Source organism: Myiozetetes cayanensis, unplaced genomic scaffold (assembly GCF_022539395.1).
Source record: "Myiozetetes cayanensis isolate MyiCay16 unplaced genomic scaffold, myiCay2020 scf12, whole genome shotgun sequence".
Classification (NCBI taxonomy): domain Eukaryota; kingdom Metazoa; phylum Chordata; class Aves; order Passeriformes; family Tyrannidae; genus Myiozetetes; species Myiozetetes cayanensis.
In genome coordinates, this window is record NW_026086826.1 from 11,390,626 (window position 1) to 11,405,752 (window position 15,127).

At 40.3% G+C, this 15,127-nt stretch overlaps 1 protein-coding gene across 4 annotated transcripts in view; it reads left to right on the forward strand.

The window, feature by feature from the left end:
* The window catches only part of PATJ (PATJ crumbs cell polarity complex component), a 148,993-nt gene that overhangs the window by 1,833 nt on the left and 132,033 nt on the right, over positions 1-15,127 (forward strand). For 3 of the 4 annotated variants that reach the window (XM_050306309.1, XM_050306308.1, XM_050306307.1), the window contains 6 exons: positions 6,476-6,532; positions 6,615-6,781; positions 8,440-8,622; positions 9,951-10,090; positions 11,877-12,075; positions 13,732-13,860. In XM_050306309.1, the coding sequence (XP_050162266.1) occupies positions 6,511-6,532; positions 6,615-6,781; positions 8,440-8,622; positions 9,951-10,090; positions 11,877-12,075; positions 13,732-13,860 (840 nt within the window). In that variant the 5' untranslated portion in view covers positions 6,476-6,510. Of the gene's footprint in view, positions 1-426; positions 558-6,475; positions 6,533-6,614; positions 6,782-8,439; positions 8,623-9,950; positions 10,091-11,876; positions 12,076-13,731; positions 13,861-15,127 lie in introns of those variants that run through there. The other variant, XM_050306306.1, reaches the window with a different exon arrangement.

Genomic DNA, 15,127 nt, shown 5'->3' on the forward strand with positions numbered 1-15,127 from the left:
ACTGCTGAGGCTGAGCACAGCTTGCCTAACATCTGTGGGGAGTGCAAAACAGCTCCGGAATCACGTTTGTGCACCGATTTACTGCAAAGGAGCGGAAAACAAGCTTTTCTACAATATTTACACTTGTTTTGCCTTCGCTGGGAAGGTCGGTGCCCATGTGACTACGTGTCAGAACCACGACTTATAAACACACTGGGAGGTCAGGATCACCTGGAAACTGATTAAAAAGTTAATTTCTGCTCCGCACTTCCCCGAGCGGCCAGGCCCCGTGTCCCGCTGGTGGGCTCAGCCCTGTCCCCTCCCCGTGCGCTGTCCCCGCACCGCCCGCGGGCCCGGCGGGGCCGGGAGGAGCCCATTCCCGGCCGTCCCTCGGGAGGCGGCTCTCCCGCCGCGCCGCCCCGGCTTCCTGCGCCGCAGGTGAGGCGGGATCGCCCCTCGCTTCCCGCTTCCGCCCAGGTGAGCGCCGGCGGCCATCCCGCCGCTCCCGGCATCCCGCCGCTCCCGGCCATCCCGCCATCCCGCCGCTCCCGGCCAGCGCCGCCGCCTCCCGCCCGCAGGTACCGCGGGAGCCCCGCCGGTGGGATGGGATGGGATGGGATGGGAGGGGGCACGTAGAGTAGGCTCTGCTGAAGGACTTAATTCCCCTTCGGACATGGTGGTGTAGGTTCTCGGATGAAATTATGTTTATAAATATCTAAATGGGGTTAAAAATATTGATATTTATCTGTAGTAAATGTTCCAACCTGCCAAAAGGATGGATCCCTCTGCTCGGGGATGCCCTGCAATAGGATAAGAGGCAACGGGCAGAAACTGATGCAGAGGAAGTTCCACCTGAACATGAGGAAGAACTTCTTTTCCTGTGCAGTGATAGAGCACTGGGACTACCTGGAGAGGGTGTGGAGTCTCTCTCACTGTAGACGCTCCAAAGCCATCTGGACACAATCTTGTGCTGTGTGCTCTGCGATGACCTTGCTTGAGCAGGGAAGTTGGACCAGATGGACCCACTGTGGTCCCTTCCAGCCTGAAACATTCCATGATTCTATGTTTCCAACCATCTCCCGCTTCCCCAGTGCCTGACCAATGTCTTGCTTTGGACACCACCGTGACCAGTATAGCCGTGGTCAGGATACCAACCTGCACTCACCCAAGAGACTCCCCACCTCAAAACACTTCAGGTTTCATGCACTGGAAGTTCTGGCATCATTCTAACGTCAAGACTGTGTTAGGGATGTGATAGAGCTGTGTGGCTCCCTGTGGATTCTGAAGGCTCTCTCAGGTGCTGGAGGCATCTTGGTGTTGTGTTGTTGTGCAAACAGTTTCCATTGCTTGGGAGAGGCTGGATCATGATGAGGAGAGAAGTAATGCACCCATTGCAACACTTCCCATCAGCGCTAGTCAATCCAGACATTCTTAACAAAGCAAGTTTTTGCTTTGTTTAGGAGTGATTAAAAGGCGTTCCTTATAAATTTTTGAAGCTTAGAAGCTCAGCATGGTTCCAGGTCTAACAGCTCTGTTTCACCATGAAGTGATTTATTAATCATGTACACTGCCATCATAGTAACTTTATTGGCAAATGTCAGTAGAATATCACAATGTTTAGCTTTAAAAACAAGCTTTCCGTGAGCTTTGTGAAAACAGGTTTTGAGACCATGTTATTGCTTCATGGAGAGCAGCTTTGGCATGAGCTCACCCTTCTATTAGACAACAGAGAACCCACACTGGCACTTCCCTAAGGGCTGAAGTCCGCAGGAATTCAGGTTCTGCTTGTTAAAAGTTAGCATGCCTGGAGAGTGAGTAAGGCTCCTCTTGATCTGCTTAGGGACTGCTAATCACAGGTGCAAAGTGTTGGGTTTTCTTTGCTTTCCTCATACTGTAGTCACTGGTCATATGTAAAAACAGGACTCGTGCAAGTTTCCCATGGGGTACTTTTTATTTTTAACAGTATTTGGGTTTGACCCACTGTACCCTGGAGATGTGTGGTGTATCTGTGTTCAGGTACTCGCAGCAGTGTTCATTTGTTTCTTTCTTTCAAATACCTGAAGCAGTCGGTGCTGCTCCACAGCATTTTTTATAAATCCTTCAGCATTGCACAGAGCAGCAGGTTCTGATGGTTTCATCAGAAAGCTGTAAGCATGCTATGCTTGGTTGGACTGAATTTTTCTGTAGATTACAAGGAGAACTGAGCATAACATGTAGGACAGCAAAATATAGGTTAGAATAGTGGTTTTTTCACAGCGTGTAGTTACTTGATGTCATGTAAACTATAATTTTGAATATCTGAAGTTACAGGTTAGGACAATTTAGGATTAAGATCACACTAACAAATCCTGTTTTCCCTTGCTTTTGTTTTTACTTTCATCAACTCTGAGACTGAAATTTTCCAAGTCAGAGGTCTCTCTGATGAGGAATACGATATGCAGCATATTAGTCACTCCTGATAACAGGGCCAGGAAAAATTCCAACTGCGTTAGTGCAGAAAGGTGACTTTGGATTGGGATGAACCCTTGGCTGTCGCCATGGCAGGCTGCTCAGGTTGGCTGTGTTAGAAGCCTTTAAAAAATAGGAGCAGTTAGTTAGCACTTTTGGATTTTAATGTACAAAAAGATTTCAGCCAGGCTGAATGGGGAGGAGACCATCCCATGAGGTGGGACTTTTCCTGGAACAATGCAGGTTGTCGGAGGTCAAGTTGAAGGATGTGGGACAAAAGTGGTTGTAGGTGGGTGGGGAGGAATGGGCAGAAGAATCTCTGCTGGCTAAACCATGTCCTCCTCCAGACCCCAGCAGCACACTCTTTCCCATCTTTCAGCAGCCCTTTGTGGAGGGCAGGTGTTTGTCATGGGATGTCATGTTCCCCTCTGACTCTGGGATGCTCCGAGGTCAGGTGCTCCATGTCTCCATGCAAGTGGCAGTGTCTGGAAGGGGGCTGATGGCAGTGGAAGACCTAAACCTTTCAGCTCTTCTGATGACCTGCTGGCATCAGCATGGGGGAGTTCCCTTTTCCTCAGTCTACTTTTGAAGAAGATCCAAGTCTTGCAATTTCATACAAAACCTTATGAAGCTTTCCTGCTCTCTCAGATGGGTTGAGTTCAGCTCTCAGAAGACATTGAAACTCAAAGTTCACGCTGTGCTGGAGTGTGGGGCTTGTCCTGGGGTTAGAAAACACTCAACTTTCTTAATTTCATCAATTTCTTGATGATTTTATGGCTATATTGGGAGCTGTGACATAAATGTTCAACTGAGGCTTGTACTTTTGTCTACCCATAAGATAAATAAGTGTCTGTAGAACTCAGACTGGAGCAGAGAAAGTTGAATGTCGGGTGAGTGAACTGATTTTAACAAGACAAACCTGAGTGTTTTGGATCATTCTTCAAATTTAACACCTAGGAATGGACTTTCTAATTTAGCAACTGTATGTTGACACTGTGCTCTGACCTAGGGTGTGTTTGGAAAATGTTTAATGATAACGTTTGGGCTCCCGAACATAAAGAGATCAATAATACATGGATTTGTGAGTTTCTGAGTTGCCAGAAAGCCAGTCTTAGAGACCTGTCCTCAACTATCCATTACTTGAAAACTCTAAATTAATTTATGTTTTCAGGGATCCCTTCACACCAGAAGGAGCTGTTTACTTTATTTTTTTTCCCCACTCTCTTTTTATGAAAGAAAGGAGAACAAAGAAATATCGAGGGTGGTTTTGATGTATTGCAGGAAAAAAAAATCATTAAAAAGCATTGCAAGCTGGCTGAAGGCCAATTTTGATCACAAGGAATCCCAAAGTGCTGTGTAAACTTGAACTGTAACATGAGGTCCACTTGGGCATCTACCAGCACGAGTGGCTCTTAGTGACACTTTGGAGCAGCTCAAGCTGAAACTTTCTTTAAATCTTTTTTCCCCTCCCCATTTTGCACCTCCTTCTCCAGGGAACTTCAGCCTCAGTGGAGCCTAGATCTCTCACTTATATTCTTCTCCTTAAATTTAAATCTCCAATTTCATTGGGTCTGTCTCCATTGTCATAACTGCTGTTGTTACACCCTCTGTAATAGGAAAAAGATTAATCTTGTGGAGGGCCAGGGTGGCACTTTGAGGCTGTTTTGGTGTGGGACGGGTGTTTCTCACGGTGCAGTTTGCTCGTGCTGCAAGGTGTGGGCACATCCCTGTCCCTTCTTGTCCTCCTCTGCCAGTGCTGGCAGCTCAGAGCTAGCTGGGAAGAAAACTCACCCTACCAAAACGTGAAGGATTTTTTCTGCATGTTTAGCTCTCTGTTCCAGCTCACTATGGGATCTGATGAATGGAGATGGAAAGGGAAGAATAAATGCATGAAAGAGGTCTGGGGAGCTGGACCAGCCTCTTGGCTTTGGCTCTTAGATGGGCATGGTGCTGTCGAGTTGTTGTTATTTCCTGCCATGCTGGATTTCTTTCCCGAGTTTAATCTTTTCTTCACCCCACTGCTGGTTTAAAGGTATTCCAGGCCACTTTTCCTCATACGAGTTATTTTCCATCCGTTTCTGATTTTGATTCGCTTGCTTTAGAGTTTTTTTTTCCCCCTCTTTTATTGGCTGGTGTGAGGCAGAAAAAGAGAAGGGAAGCAAACGGAGGGAAGTAAAACTCAGAAGAAAGAACAAATTTCCATATTCTTTGTCCTGTTTTGTTAAGGTTCATGCAGTATTTTTAGTCGAGGAGGTTAAGTTTTGTCTTTTTGGTTTAGATGAAGACTCAGGAGTGTGTAAGGAAACGGTGTTTTCATCTGTTCCTCAAAACCAAATCTCAGCACAGAATCAAAGGCTGCTGTGCTCTTAGAAGTGTTTTATTTTGAATGGAAAAGAAAATAAAGCTGCAGCACTTCCAAAAGTTCAAATGCATTCCTGAAAATCTTTCAGGGGTTGTATGGCTTTGCTGCTTCAACTCTTGCTATGAGTTTGATTTAAAATGACCTCCTAAATCTGTTAATAGTCTTGCAAAGCGACTGATTTTGCCTTGCCCTGGGTGGAAACCACACAAACCCACCGAGTTCTGCAGGAATTCCTTCAGGAGCCAAAACTGCTCAGATGTGCACAGCAAAGGGTGCATAAATCTAAAATTGTGATTTGTGACAAACCTCCCTCCACTTATTTTTTGATTAGGTAAATCAACTTAATATGACTCTGCAGAAGAGACACTGCTCACGTGCATAATTGATATTTCGTTAAATTTAACAGTGTCCTCCCAGAACTCCAGTTGTTTTCAGTGTGAGCACAGACAGTGTCAGAGACAGAGCTGAAAGGATCAGAGGTCCTGCTAGGAGAGAGCCCTTGGGATGTGCTTACCCTGGTGTCACATTTATCATATGACCCTTTATAGTCTTGGATTGCAAGATTAAAAAAGCAATATAAAGAGCTTTTTTTATAGAGATATATAGATATAGCTATTTTTGTACCAAGAAAAATCCAAATATATTATTCTGAAATTACACAGTTATAGACTGGATATAATTAAAATTATGTAAATTGTGCTGTTAAATGGCTGACTTCTTTCAGAGGAGCTTGTACTAAGTGAAGAAATCTTGTTCCTCATGTGTGTTTTGGTAGAGCTGCCTTGATAGATTTCAGAATGACAGGCTCCACATCAACTTAATAACATGCAAGCAAGGGTACAAATTTATCATCGCTGCTAATTGCAAGTCTGTTGTTTTTATACTGCCATCTAGGCCTCAGCCCCAGTTGGAGACCTGTTCTATTTGGCACTGTGGAGAAGCTTTATAAAGGATATTCTGCCCCTTAAAAGCTTGATAAAGGATATTTTGCTACTTAAAAGCTTGTCATGTACGTAGAAAAGAGAAAGGCAGTCTGCTGCAGGAGGAGAGAACAGGCTTCTATCACCTGTTTCCACCACTGAGGCTTACAACTGACCTTCCTTAGGAACATGTTAGAATAGGGATTAATTTGCCCAATTTGGGGCCTTAATTCTGTGCTGTTCCCATGAGTGGAGGAAGTGTCGTTGTTTTGTAAAGAAACACAATGTTTCACCTACATTGCCGTTCAGCAGGGCTGAGCTATCTTGAGAATATACTGTCTACAGATAACTAATCAGGTGTAAAAGTATCTTCCCAATAATAGGTAGATTTTAGCTCTGTGTCAATATTCAAAATAATTGGTTAAACATAACTATGTCTCGGTTTTCTTTTCTTTCCTTTTCAGTTTGTTTTTATAACCTGAATTTTTACTCATATTTGAAAGTTGTTCATATTCCTTTCTATGTGTGAAAGGAAAAGTACACAGAGCAAGGAAAAAATTTTAGACGTGCTGAGGTTACAGTGCTATTGGGTATGTTGAGAGCTTTGTTGAATACTTGGGGTAAACAACCGGGGGATTTTTTTTTTATTAAATTTGTTGTAAAATTAGCTTAGTATTTTATTATTGCATTTATCGTGTGTTACTATTCTGTTTGGGTATATAATTTATTAATTTGATTTATTTTTTTTTTTTGGTATCTCATCTAGGTTATTCTGAGGTTATTCCAAAAATACCCCTCAACATGCCTGAAAATCCTGCAGCAGGTATGTGGTCTGAAAGTGATTGCTTTTGTGGGGCAGTGAGTAAGGAAGCTCCATTCCTAACCCGGACTCCTTTATGGTGCAGATAAGCAGCAGGTGCTGCAGATCCTGGATCGTCTGCAAGCAAAACTGCATGAGAAAAGGGATTCCCAGCACCAGGAAAACCTGGCTGTTTTACGGAACACCCTCAGGAGCCCCTTGTTTAACCAGATACTGACTCTCCAGCAATCCATCAAGCAACTGAAGGAACAAGTGAGTGTAAAATTACAGTTGTTGGTGTGATGGTAACTATGGGCAGCATGGAACTTAAATCATGATGTGTAGGCGTGCGTTAACGAGGGCGCTCTCATTAATAAGCTGTAATGTGGTGTGAGTGAATGTTGGGCTTTTTTTCTTTTGTGAAGCTAGTATCAACAGTCACTGCTGAAATGAGAAGTGGTTTTGCAACAAACAGGTCAAGGGGCAACGTGCTTTGAAAGGAATGCTGGAGAAGCAGGTGTTGGGAACCACACCGATCGGAAAAAAGCATCTGAGAAAGACATCAGCTCCAGTACTTTGAGTTCTGGACAGTGTTGGACTGGGATCCTTTGTTTTTCACAGAAGCTAAATACGTTTATCAGCTCACTGGCAGCATCTTTCCTCCTTAAAAGACAAAACCACTTCAGTTCCTGCTAATTTGTACAAGAATGGTTAACCTGCTTTGGGAAAGAAAGTCTAGAAAACCCCTCCTGAAGATTTGCCAAGCTCTGATGCACACCTACCCAAGTAGTTTTAAAATTACTGGGCTTCAGCAGCGGTCAGAACTTGCGTAGTTTGGATTATAATGCCAGCTGACATTTAGATTTTGTGAACATGGGGCATCCATGACACATCTGCATGAACAGGTCTCACCCTGCAGTTAACTTAAAATCAGCAGCAAAAGCTCAAAGTCAGGGCCTGAGCAGTAGCAATCCCTGTCTCAGCTGCACCTTCCCAGCTGCAGATATAGCAGGGTGGTGTCAGGGGGACAAGGCCACCTTGCTGTCATTGCCAAATGTGTTGCACATGTTCCTCCCTGGGTGGCGTGGTGATGGCTGTGACATTCATTATCCCTTCTTGCCATATTCCCATACATTCTGCATCTCTTCCTTCCAGAGCTTGGATGCATGTCTGCATACTAATAAAAAATGTATAAGTATACAAATAAATTTGTGACTGGGACATAGTGGATGTTACATCCAGAGTGTTAGGAATTCTCATATCTAGAAAATTTAGATTTTCTTGAAATTCTTTTTAAGGATGGGCACTTCCATTAAGGATGGGATTTTCCTGTTTCTTATACCACACTTGGAATATTTCTGCATTTCTTCATTATCAGTCAGGACTAGAACTGCAAGTTCCAGCAGTGATAGCATGCTCAGCAGTAACTAGTTTGTACCCAAGGCACTCTCTGGGGAAGGGATAATACAGACCAGGCCTTGGGCTCCTGAGTGACTCTCAGAGTATTTGGATTTTTGTGCCAAAATTTTATACTGGTTTGCCTGACAATTGCAACAGTACTTGAGTGCCTCTTTAACGTTTGCTGCTTTTGCATGTGTTGTTTCTGGAATATCAGAGTGAAAAGAGGATAACGGGCATGGGCAGGGAAGACACGTGAAAGAAACAAAGAAAAAAGAGTGGAGTAGAAAAACAGCTGGAACACTTAGGGAACTTTCCTTCTGAAAAACAGTTTAAATTTGATATGGTAGCTTGGTTGTAGCTTACATTTTAACACTGCCTAATTTATACAGGTGAGTATATTTGTGTGAATAGGCATATATGAACATGGGTATACCTGTTTCTTTGGCAGTCTGCACACAAAATGGTGTATGTGGAAATCCCTTCTTTTGTTTTTTTTATAGTTTTCCCACATCTTTGTTCATTTTTAACAGCTCAATTACATGCCTCCTGACCGCTCAGTAGATTTTGATTTTACTAAGAGAGGGCTGCTCGTGTTTGCTGACAAATCAGTCACTGCTGGGACACCTTGCAGTTCACCTGGACCCAAAGCACCTCCCTTCACTCCAAACCTGGGAGTTAATGAATTTAACATGATCATCCAACAAATGGCAAAGGTAAGGCTCTCCAAACTTACTTTCCTTTTGGAGTACATTTTCACAATGCTTTTTTGTTGTGTATCTGGGAGCGTGGTGCTTCCTAACCAGTACAGAGTAGAAGTGTGCTGAGGAAAACCTTTTTCCCTGTGGAAGATAAAGTCAGCAATAAAAAGAAATGGTTTGGTGGCTTGTTTTGTTTTTTCCTTTCTTTGCCAATTTTTTTCAGTCTTGCTTCCTGCTGAATGCACCAACACAGTAAAGAAGTTTCAGTTTCCAGAAAATGCTTTCAGTATTTGATGACACTTAGTAGAAAATGGATGTTTTCAGCAGACACTTCTTTTGATAGAGAAACTTGTTTTATCAAGTATATTTTGAATTGGAAATGTGCCAACTTTGTTAATATATGAACAGTGTGAAGGATTAAAAGAACTAGCATGTAATATTTTATTGAACTCTTCATTTAGTTTGGCTTAACTTTGCCATGTGAATTGTAAAAACTTGTGATTTAAAACTGTACAAGTTCCATAAGAATTTGTACAGGTGCAGACATACATGCACGTGGGATTGGCATTTATACCACAGATGTATTGTTCTGTGTTACTTTGAACCATTAATTTAATTGGTTAGTCATGCCTTTCTGTATTAAGTAACTGTTGCTAATTGACTACCTTAATGTAGCTGTAATATTTTGAGCATAACTCTTCTCATTAGTATGTCGTTAACTCATCAGGTAAAAGATTTAGCAGTAAAGACTGCATGTTATTTTGGATAAAGCAGCTGTGATAGTAGTGCATTCTCTGAGGAATATTTCCCAGTAAACAACCCCAGAAATCTTGTATTAAAACTGACAAACAGGCAGTTGCAAAAGCAAACTTTTTTAGCATTAAGTGTGAAGTTGCAGGGATGGGAAGGAAATTAATTTCTCTATTTAAAAAATACAGTCTTTTGAATGCACACCTAAAATTAAGCATTAAAAGCAAGGGGAGCCAAAAGACAAGTAATTTAGTTTAGCTATACAGCATTTCCAGAAATCCCAAATATATTGCTCTAGACAGCACTTCTTTCATAGTTCTCATCCAGTTTGGAATTCATCTCATAATGTGAATGAAGTGTGAAAGCAGCTCTTAAATTCCCTGAGGTTTCAGAACCTCTAAGTTCTTGCATATCCAATACATTGCTATATTAAAAATAATAAATGGAGGAGCTTTTATAGAAATAACATATTTTGTATTTTGCCTTTCTTTAGTGTTAGGAGGAGAATTATTCTTCCAGTGTTCATAAATTTTACACTAGCTCATTCTATTGCATTAAAAATTAGTAAATAATTTTATTTTCTATTTTATTAGGGAAGACAAATAGAATCAATAAAGATCGATAAACCTTCTGTTGGAGGTCTCGGATTTAGTGTGGTTGCCCTTAAAAATCCCAGCTCGGGAGAAGTTGGTATCTTTGTCAAGGAAGTCCAGCCAGGAAGCATAGCTGACAGGTGAGATCTTTATAATTGTGTTGGAAAATTGTATTTTCCATGAAGGGAAAAGTCACGACATTCACATTGAAAACTCCATCAGAATAACATGTTTGTCTGGGTTATCTGGTGGGATATTTTGGTGGTGGTATCTTGAATTCTGGCATTTCAACTGAAGGGACTCATGTTTTGAGGATCAGATTTTCAGATGAGTTTTAAATATCTGAGCGATTCATAAATGGAATTTCCAGAAGTCATGACTCACTTTAGAGAATCTTGAGAACTGATTAAAAAAACAAAAGAAAACTCAGAAAAGAATACAAGAAAAATAAAAATTAGATTCCTTTTTAATTTTTATGCGTTGTGTCCCTGAAAGATTCCCCCCCTGTTCCTTTATTTATGTACCACTGACAATGCCCTATTTATAGCTGGTTTTACTGTTAGTTTCCTGTGTAAATTTAGATCCACTTCTCCCGACAGATCCCTGCACAGATGTCATCATAGAATCAAGGCTTCAGGCAGTTTCTTCCTGTATTGTCTGTGGGTTTTCACCCAACAACAAAAGGCAGAGCAATCCTTTAAAAATAAAATGTGATTGTAAAACCACAAGAGTTGGCATGAGACAAATGCAGTGCTCGGAATTATGTTTCAAGAAAATGTGTCTAGATTTCAAGTCATTGGTGTCACTTTTTAAATAACACATGTCAGGAAGTGCCAACACAGGATGACAAAAAGAGTGGGGAGAGGTTGGAATGATAATGGCGATGGGCCCACAGAGAACACACCAGAGAACACTTAAAGAAAAGCATATTAAGGCTCTTTCAAAGTGGAGACAGATGGACTGATCCGGATGTCAAAAGGAGGGTGAATATCTCACTTTAGGATTTGATGACCTGCTGCTCACTTCCTTTGATGAGAGAATCTAAAATATGGTTCGTGCTCGAAGAAAGTGATTTCTGGGAAACATTTTAAACATGGCATGATAAAAAGGAAGTTTAAAATGCCTTAGTTAAGATGTGCAGTTACATTGTTTGGGAGTTTATAAATTTCCCCAGCATGCTTCCCATTTTGCTTCTGAGACAAGATCTCCTGGAGATTTTTTTTGGATTCCTACAGAGCTTTGAAGGCAGTGTCTGTCTATGTAACAGTTTGGTCTCGTGCTCAGAATGAATATTTAATAAAGGAGATGAGTGATGGTTTCTCTCTTGTCACAAATCTAAATTCATCACTGGGATGAATTAACTGTGAAATTTATATTATCTCAAGGTAGCAACTGAACTGTGTATTGTTCGAAGAAAGTTTCTTGTATGAAGCTTGATACTATAAATTTTAAGTAAATTATAAGTATGCAGCTCATTGATTTTTAGATTAAATAATGATAAAAACAATATCAAAGCCTGAGTTGTGGATACTTAAAAATAGTAGCATGTAGTGCTAAACACGATGAAGAAGAGTTCCTAGTTTATCGTGTAACTACAAAAATAATTTTTTCTGCTTTGTAGTTCAGTATTAACAAGAAAGGATGAAGGAATTTCAATTACATTTTGAGTAGAAGCAAAATAAAAAATTGAAGAGAGTTTTGTACCATGATAAAGCTGGAGCAAAATGTGTCTGAGCAGTGCAGTTTACAGTGTGGATTGCATGTAGCTTGGAATTTGGTGAAGACATCCTAATAAGTGGATTTTTAAAATATATAAACATTTACCCTTGCACAACTGTGTATTTTGCATGTTCATATTTAAACTACACGAGCCTGATATGAAGTCACTGTGGTGCATTAAAAAATTGCTTTCAATGTTTTGTTAAGGGATCAAAGACTGAAGGAAAATGACCACATACTGGCCATTAATTGCACCCCATTGGATCAGAACATTTCCCATCAGCACGCCATTGCCCTCCTCCAGCAATCCACGGGGTCCCTGCATCTGGTCGTGGCCAGGGAGCCAGTTCAAGGGAACAGCAGAACTTCAGCTGTCTTATTAAGTGATGTAAATCCACCTGAGACTGTGAGTTGTTGTAATACTGTCAAAATCAGATTTTGAACTGTGCTGGATATTTTGTTCACGTCTCTAAGTGTTTGTGTTAGCAAGTTTTACACGCAGGGATTTTTTGCTTTAATCAGGTTTTGTATGTGATGACATTTCATTTAGACTCACCGTGCAGTAAGTGTGAGGCTTCCATTGCAAAGCTGCATGGAGCTGTTATAAAATAGATCCTGGGTTTTTATGGGATAGCAGAAGCTTTAATAGATCAACATATTCTTAGCAGCAGGGTCTGTTCAGCATAGGCTGGGTAAAGCAATTTTACGAGTATACCCAGCTGAAACCTACTTGGGCTCAGCAATTAAAGATGCTCTGATTACATCTTAAAAGAGAGTAAACATAACCTGTCATGAACACTGTTTGAAATACCCCAACCAATTTAAACTTACACTGCTCAAACCAAAAAGCCTTGTCTTGTTTGAAAAAACAAACAGAAATTACCTGTAAAGTACCTCTCAGTCACTATTTATCAGGGTTTTATTTTATCTGCAAATTTCGTTAATTGTGAGCTCGTTTTGTTTTCCTGACAAAGGAGAGCTTGTCACTGGAACTGGCAATAAATAAGGGCTGAACTTCCATCTGTGTTCTACCCATATGGCCCATGTGGACCAAATTCCACAGAATTTGGTCAAACTGCACATCTAAATTCAGGGATTGCAATATTGGAATCTTAATTTATTATGCTAGTAGATTTTGATGGAAATCTGGGTAAAAGCAGTGCTTTTCCTTATTCTCAGTAATTATTTCCCTCATGATTATTACAGAGGTAGTGAAATCTGAAGGCTTTAGTGGATAATCAATATTGTTTATTGCACTGAAAATTTTAAAGAATTAAACTTTAACTACTTTTTCAATGAAAGATCTGCACTGAACAGACTAACAAAATAAAATACAAATATATATCTCTACAGGGGGTCCTTAAACTTCTTTTATGATATTTAACTGGCCCTGGCAAAGATTTTCAGTATGCTAATAAATCCTTTATTCACAGAAGACTTAAATCTGCCTACTCTGCTCCATTTTGGTTTCTATGAGATATTAATCTGACAGAAACATTGGCTGGGTTTGTGTTGCTTAACAGCTTTGTTATTTTCTGATTGTCTTGTAGAACATAAGGTCATGGTACAGTGTAGCTTGGAAAATTTGCTTCCAATTCAGTATGGCAGAATACTGTGCTGTGCTATTAATTCAGTCCTGGTGGTGTTTAGAGTAAGTGGAATAACAGAAATAAGAATTTGGGCAAGGCTAAGTGAAAACTAGGCCAGTGCAAGCTCCTTGCCCCTGTTTTTCCCTCTTGTTTGTAGTGTTCTTGATTTATGAAAAACTGAAAGGATAGTTTTCATTTTGGCAGGAAAATCTCAAAATTGCTTTTTCCTAGTCAAACTTTTTCCTAGTATCCTGTTATCCTGAAAGTGAAGGACAAAGTGTGTGTTTAAAAACAGATGATAAATCCCACTGCCTATTCATAAGGAAATGGAGCTGAGTTTACAAAATCCCACAGATCTCCAGTATGTGGGGTAGAGACAGAAAATTGCTCTGATTAATTCTTGTCATTCACGTGAAAGTGAGAAACATTAATGATCGACTCAAATTAAAATCTCCTGGTTTTATTAATTGCAGATTCACTGGGGCCACATTGAAGACGTTGAGCTGATTAACGATGGTTCGGGATTAGGCTTTGGAATTGTAGGAGGAAAGTCAAGTGGAGTAGTTGTAAGAACGATTGTTCCTGGGGGATTAGCAGATCGGGTAATTTGTTATATTATGTCACTTCTTGTTTGATTGTAAAGTATAATTAACTGGTTTTGACAGTCTTAAAATAAACTAATATATTTAAACAAAAGGAAGCTGATAGCATCAAAGTCTGAATGCCAACATATACTTCATAAATAAGTATGTTGAAGGTATGATTGAGGAGAAAGTCAGCACCTGATATAAATTAAGTTGTTTCTCAGACATGCTTTGGCTTTTGTAACATTGTTGAACATGCCAAAATTCTGAGAAGTTGCCCGATATTTTCAATACTTTTTATATTTTCAGCTTTTGGTCAACCTGAGGGAGGACAAATACACTGTAGAAATTGGCACATTTGGCAACATCTATAGGGACAAACTCTCCAAATGAATTGTCAGGCAAGAGGATCTGTCCTATTGAAGTCATTGCATTACAAAATTCTGTTTAGAGATTGAAAATGTCCTGGGTTTAGTGGATTTAATTTCCAAGGGGTTTTGATCCCTGCCTTGCAGTCTGACCAGTTCAAAGAGACACTTAGGTTTGATGCAAAGCCATTTGAAGCACCTGGTTCTTTTTTAAGTTGTACAGGTACAGTTTGCAACCTTTGGTTGCTCATCTTTAAAGACTTGGTGCTGTGTTGCTGCATTTAAGAGTAGAACACTTGCAATAACAAAACAAATTTGGATTTTTTAAGTTAATTTAATCATAGTGAGTCACAATATCTGAGGACTGAAACCCATACATACAAAGAGAGAGGCTAAGGTACTTCCTTTAGTATAGGATAGAAATAAAAACTAGAAATTTGAAGAGCTTTACTGGAAAATGTTGGCTTTTGCTTGACTGTATCACCCTGAACCTGTTGTGTATAAATGAGTATTTCTTAATTATTGTCAAACACCTGTTTTGCTGTAAGGAATAAAGTGTTTTGGCTACCAGTGAAGCATGTAAGTTAAGAACTTACCACATCATTCTCAACTGAATGAGGACATCATTAAGAACATGTGAAATAATGATGCATATACATGTTAAAATTGGATGAGTTTGTAAATGAGTTTGAGCTGGTTCTGGGAATAACTCTGTGATTGCTGTATAAATCAATGCACTGAAGCTGGTGGAGCTGTGCTGATCAATACTAGCTGAGGATTTGGTCCTAGGAATGCTTGCTTATAGTAGAAATTATGATATAGGTCATGAATCATAATTATCAGGTAAAAATGGTCTGTGTATAGTCTTGTTACCTCCAGTGGATTTACTCACTCAAGTTGGAGTTAGTCATATGAGA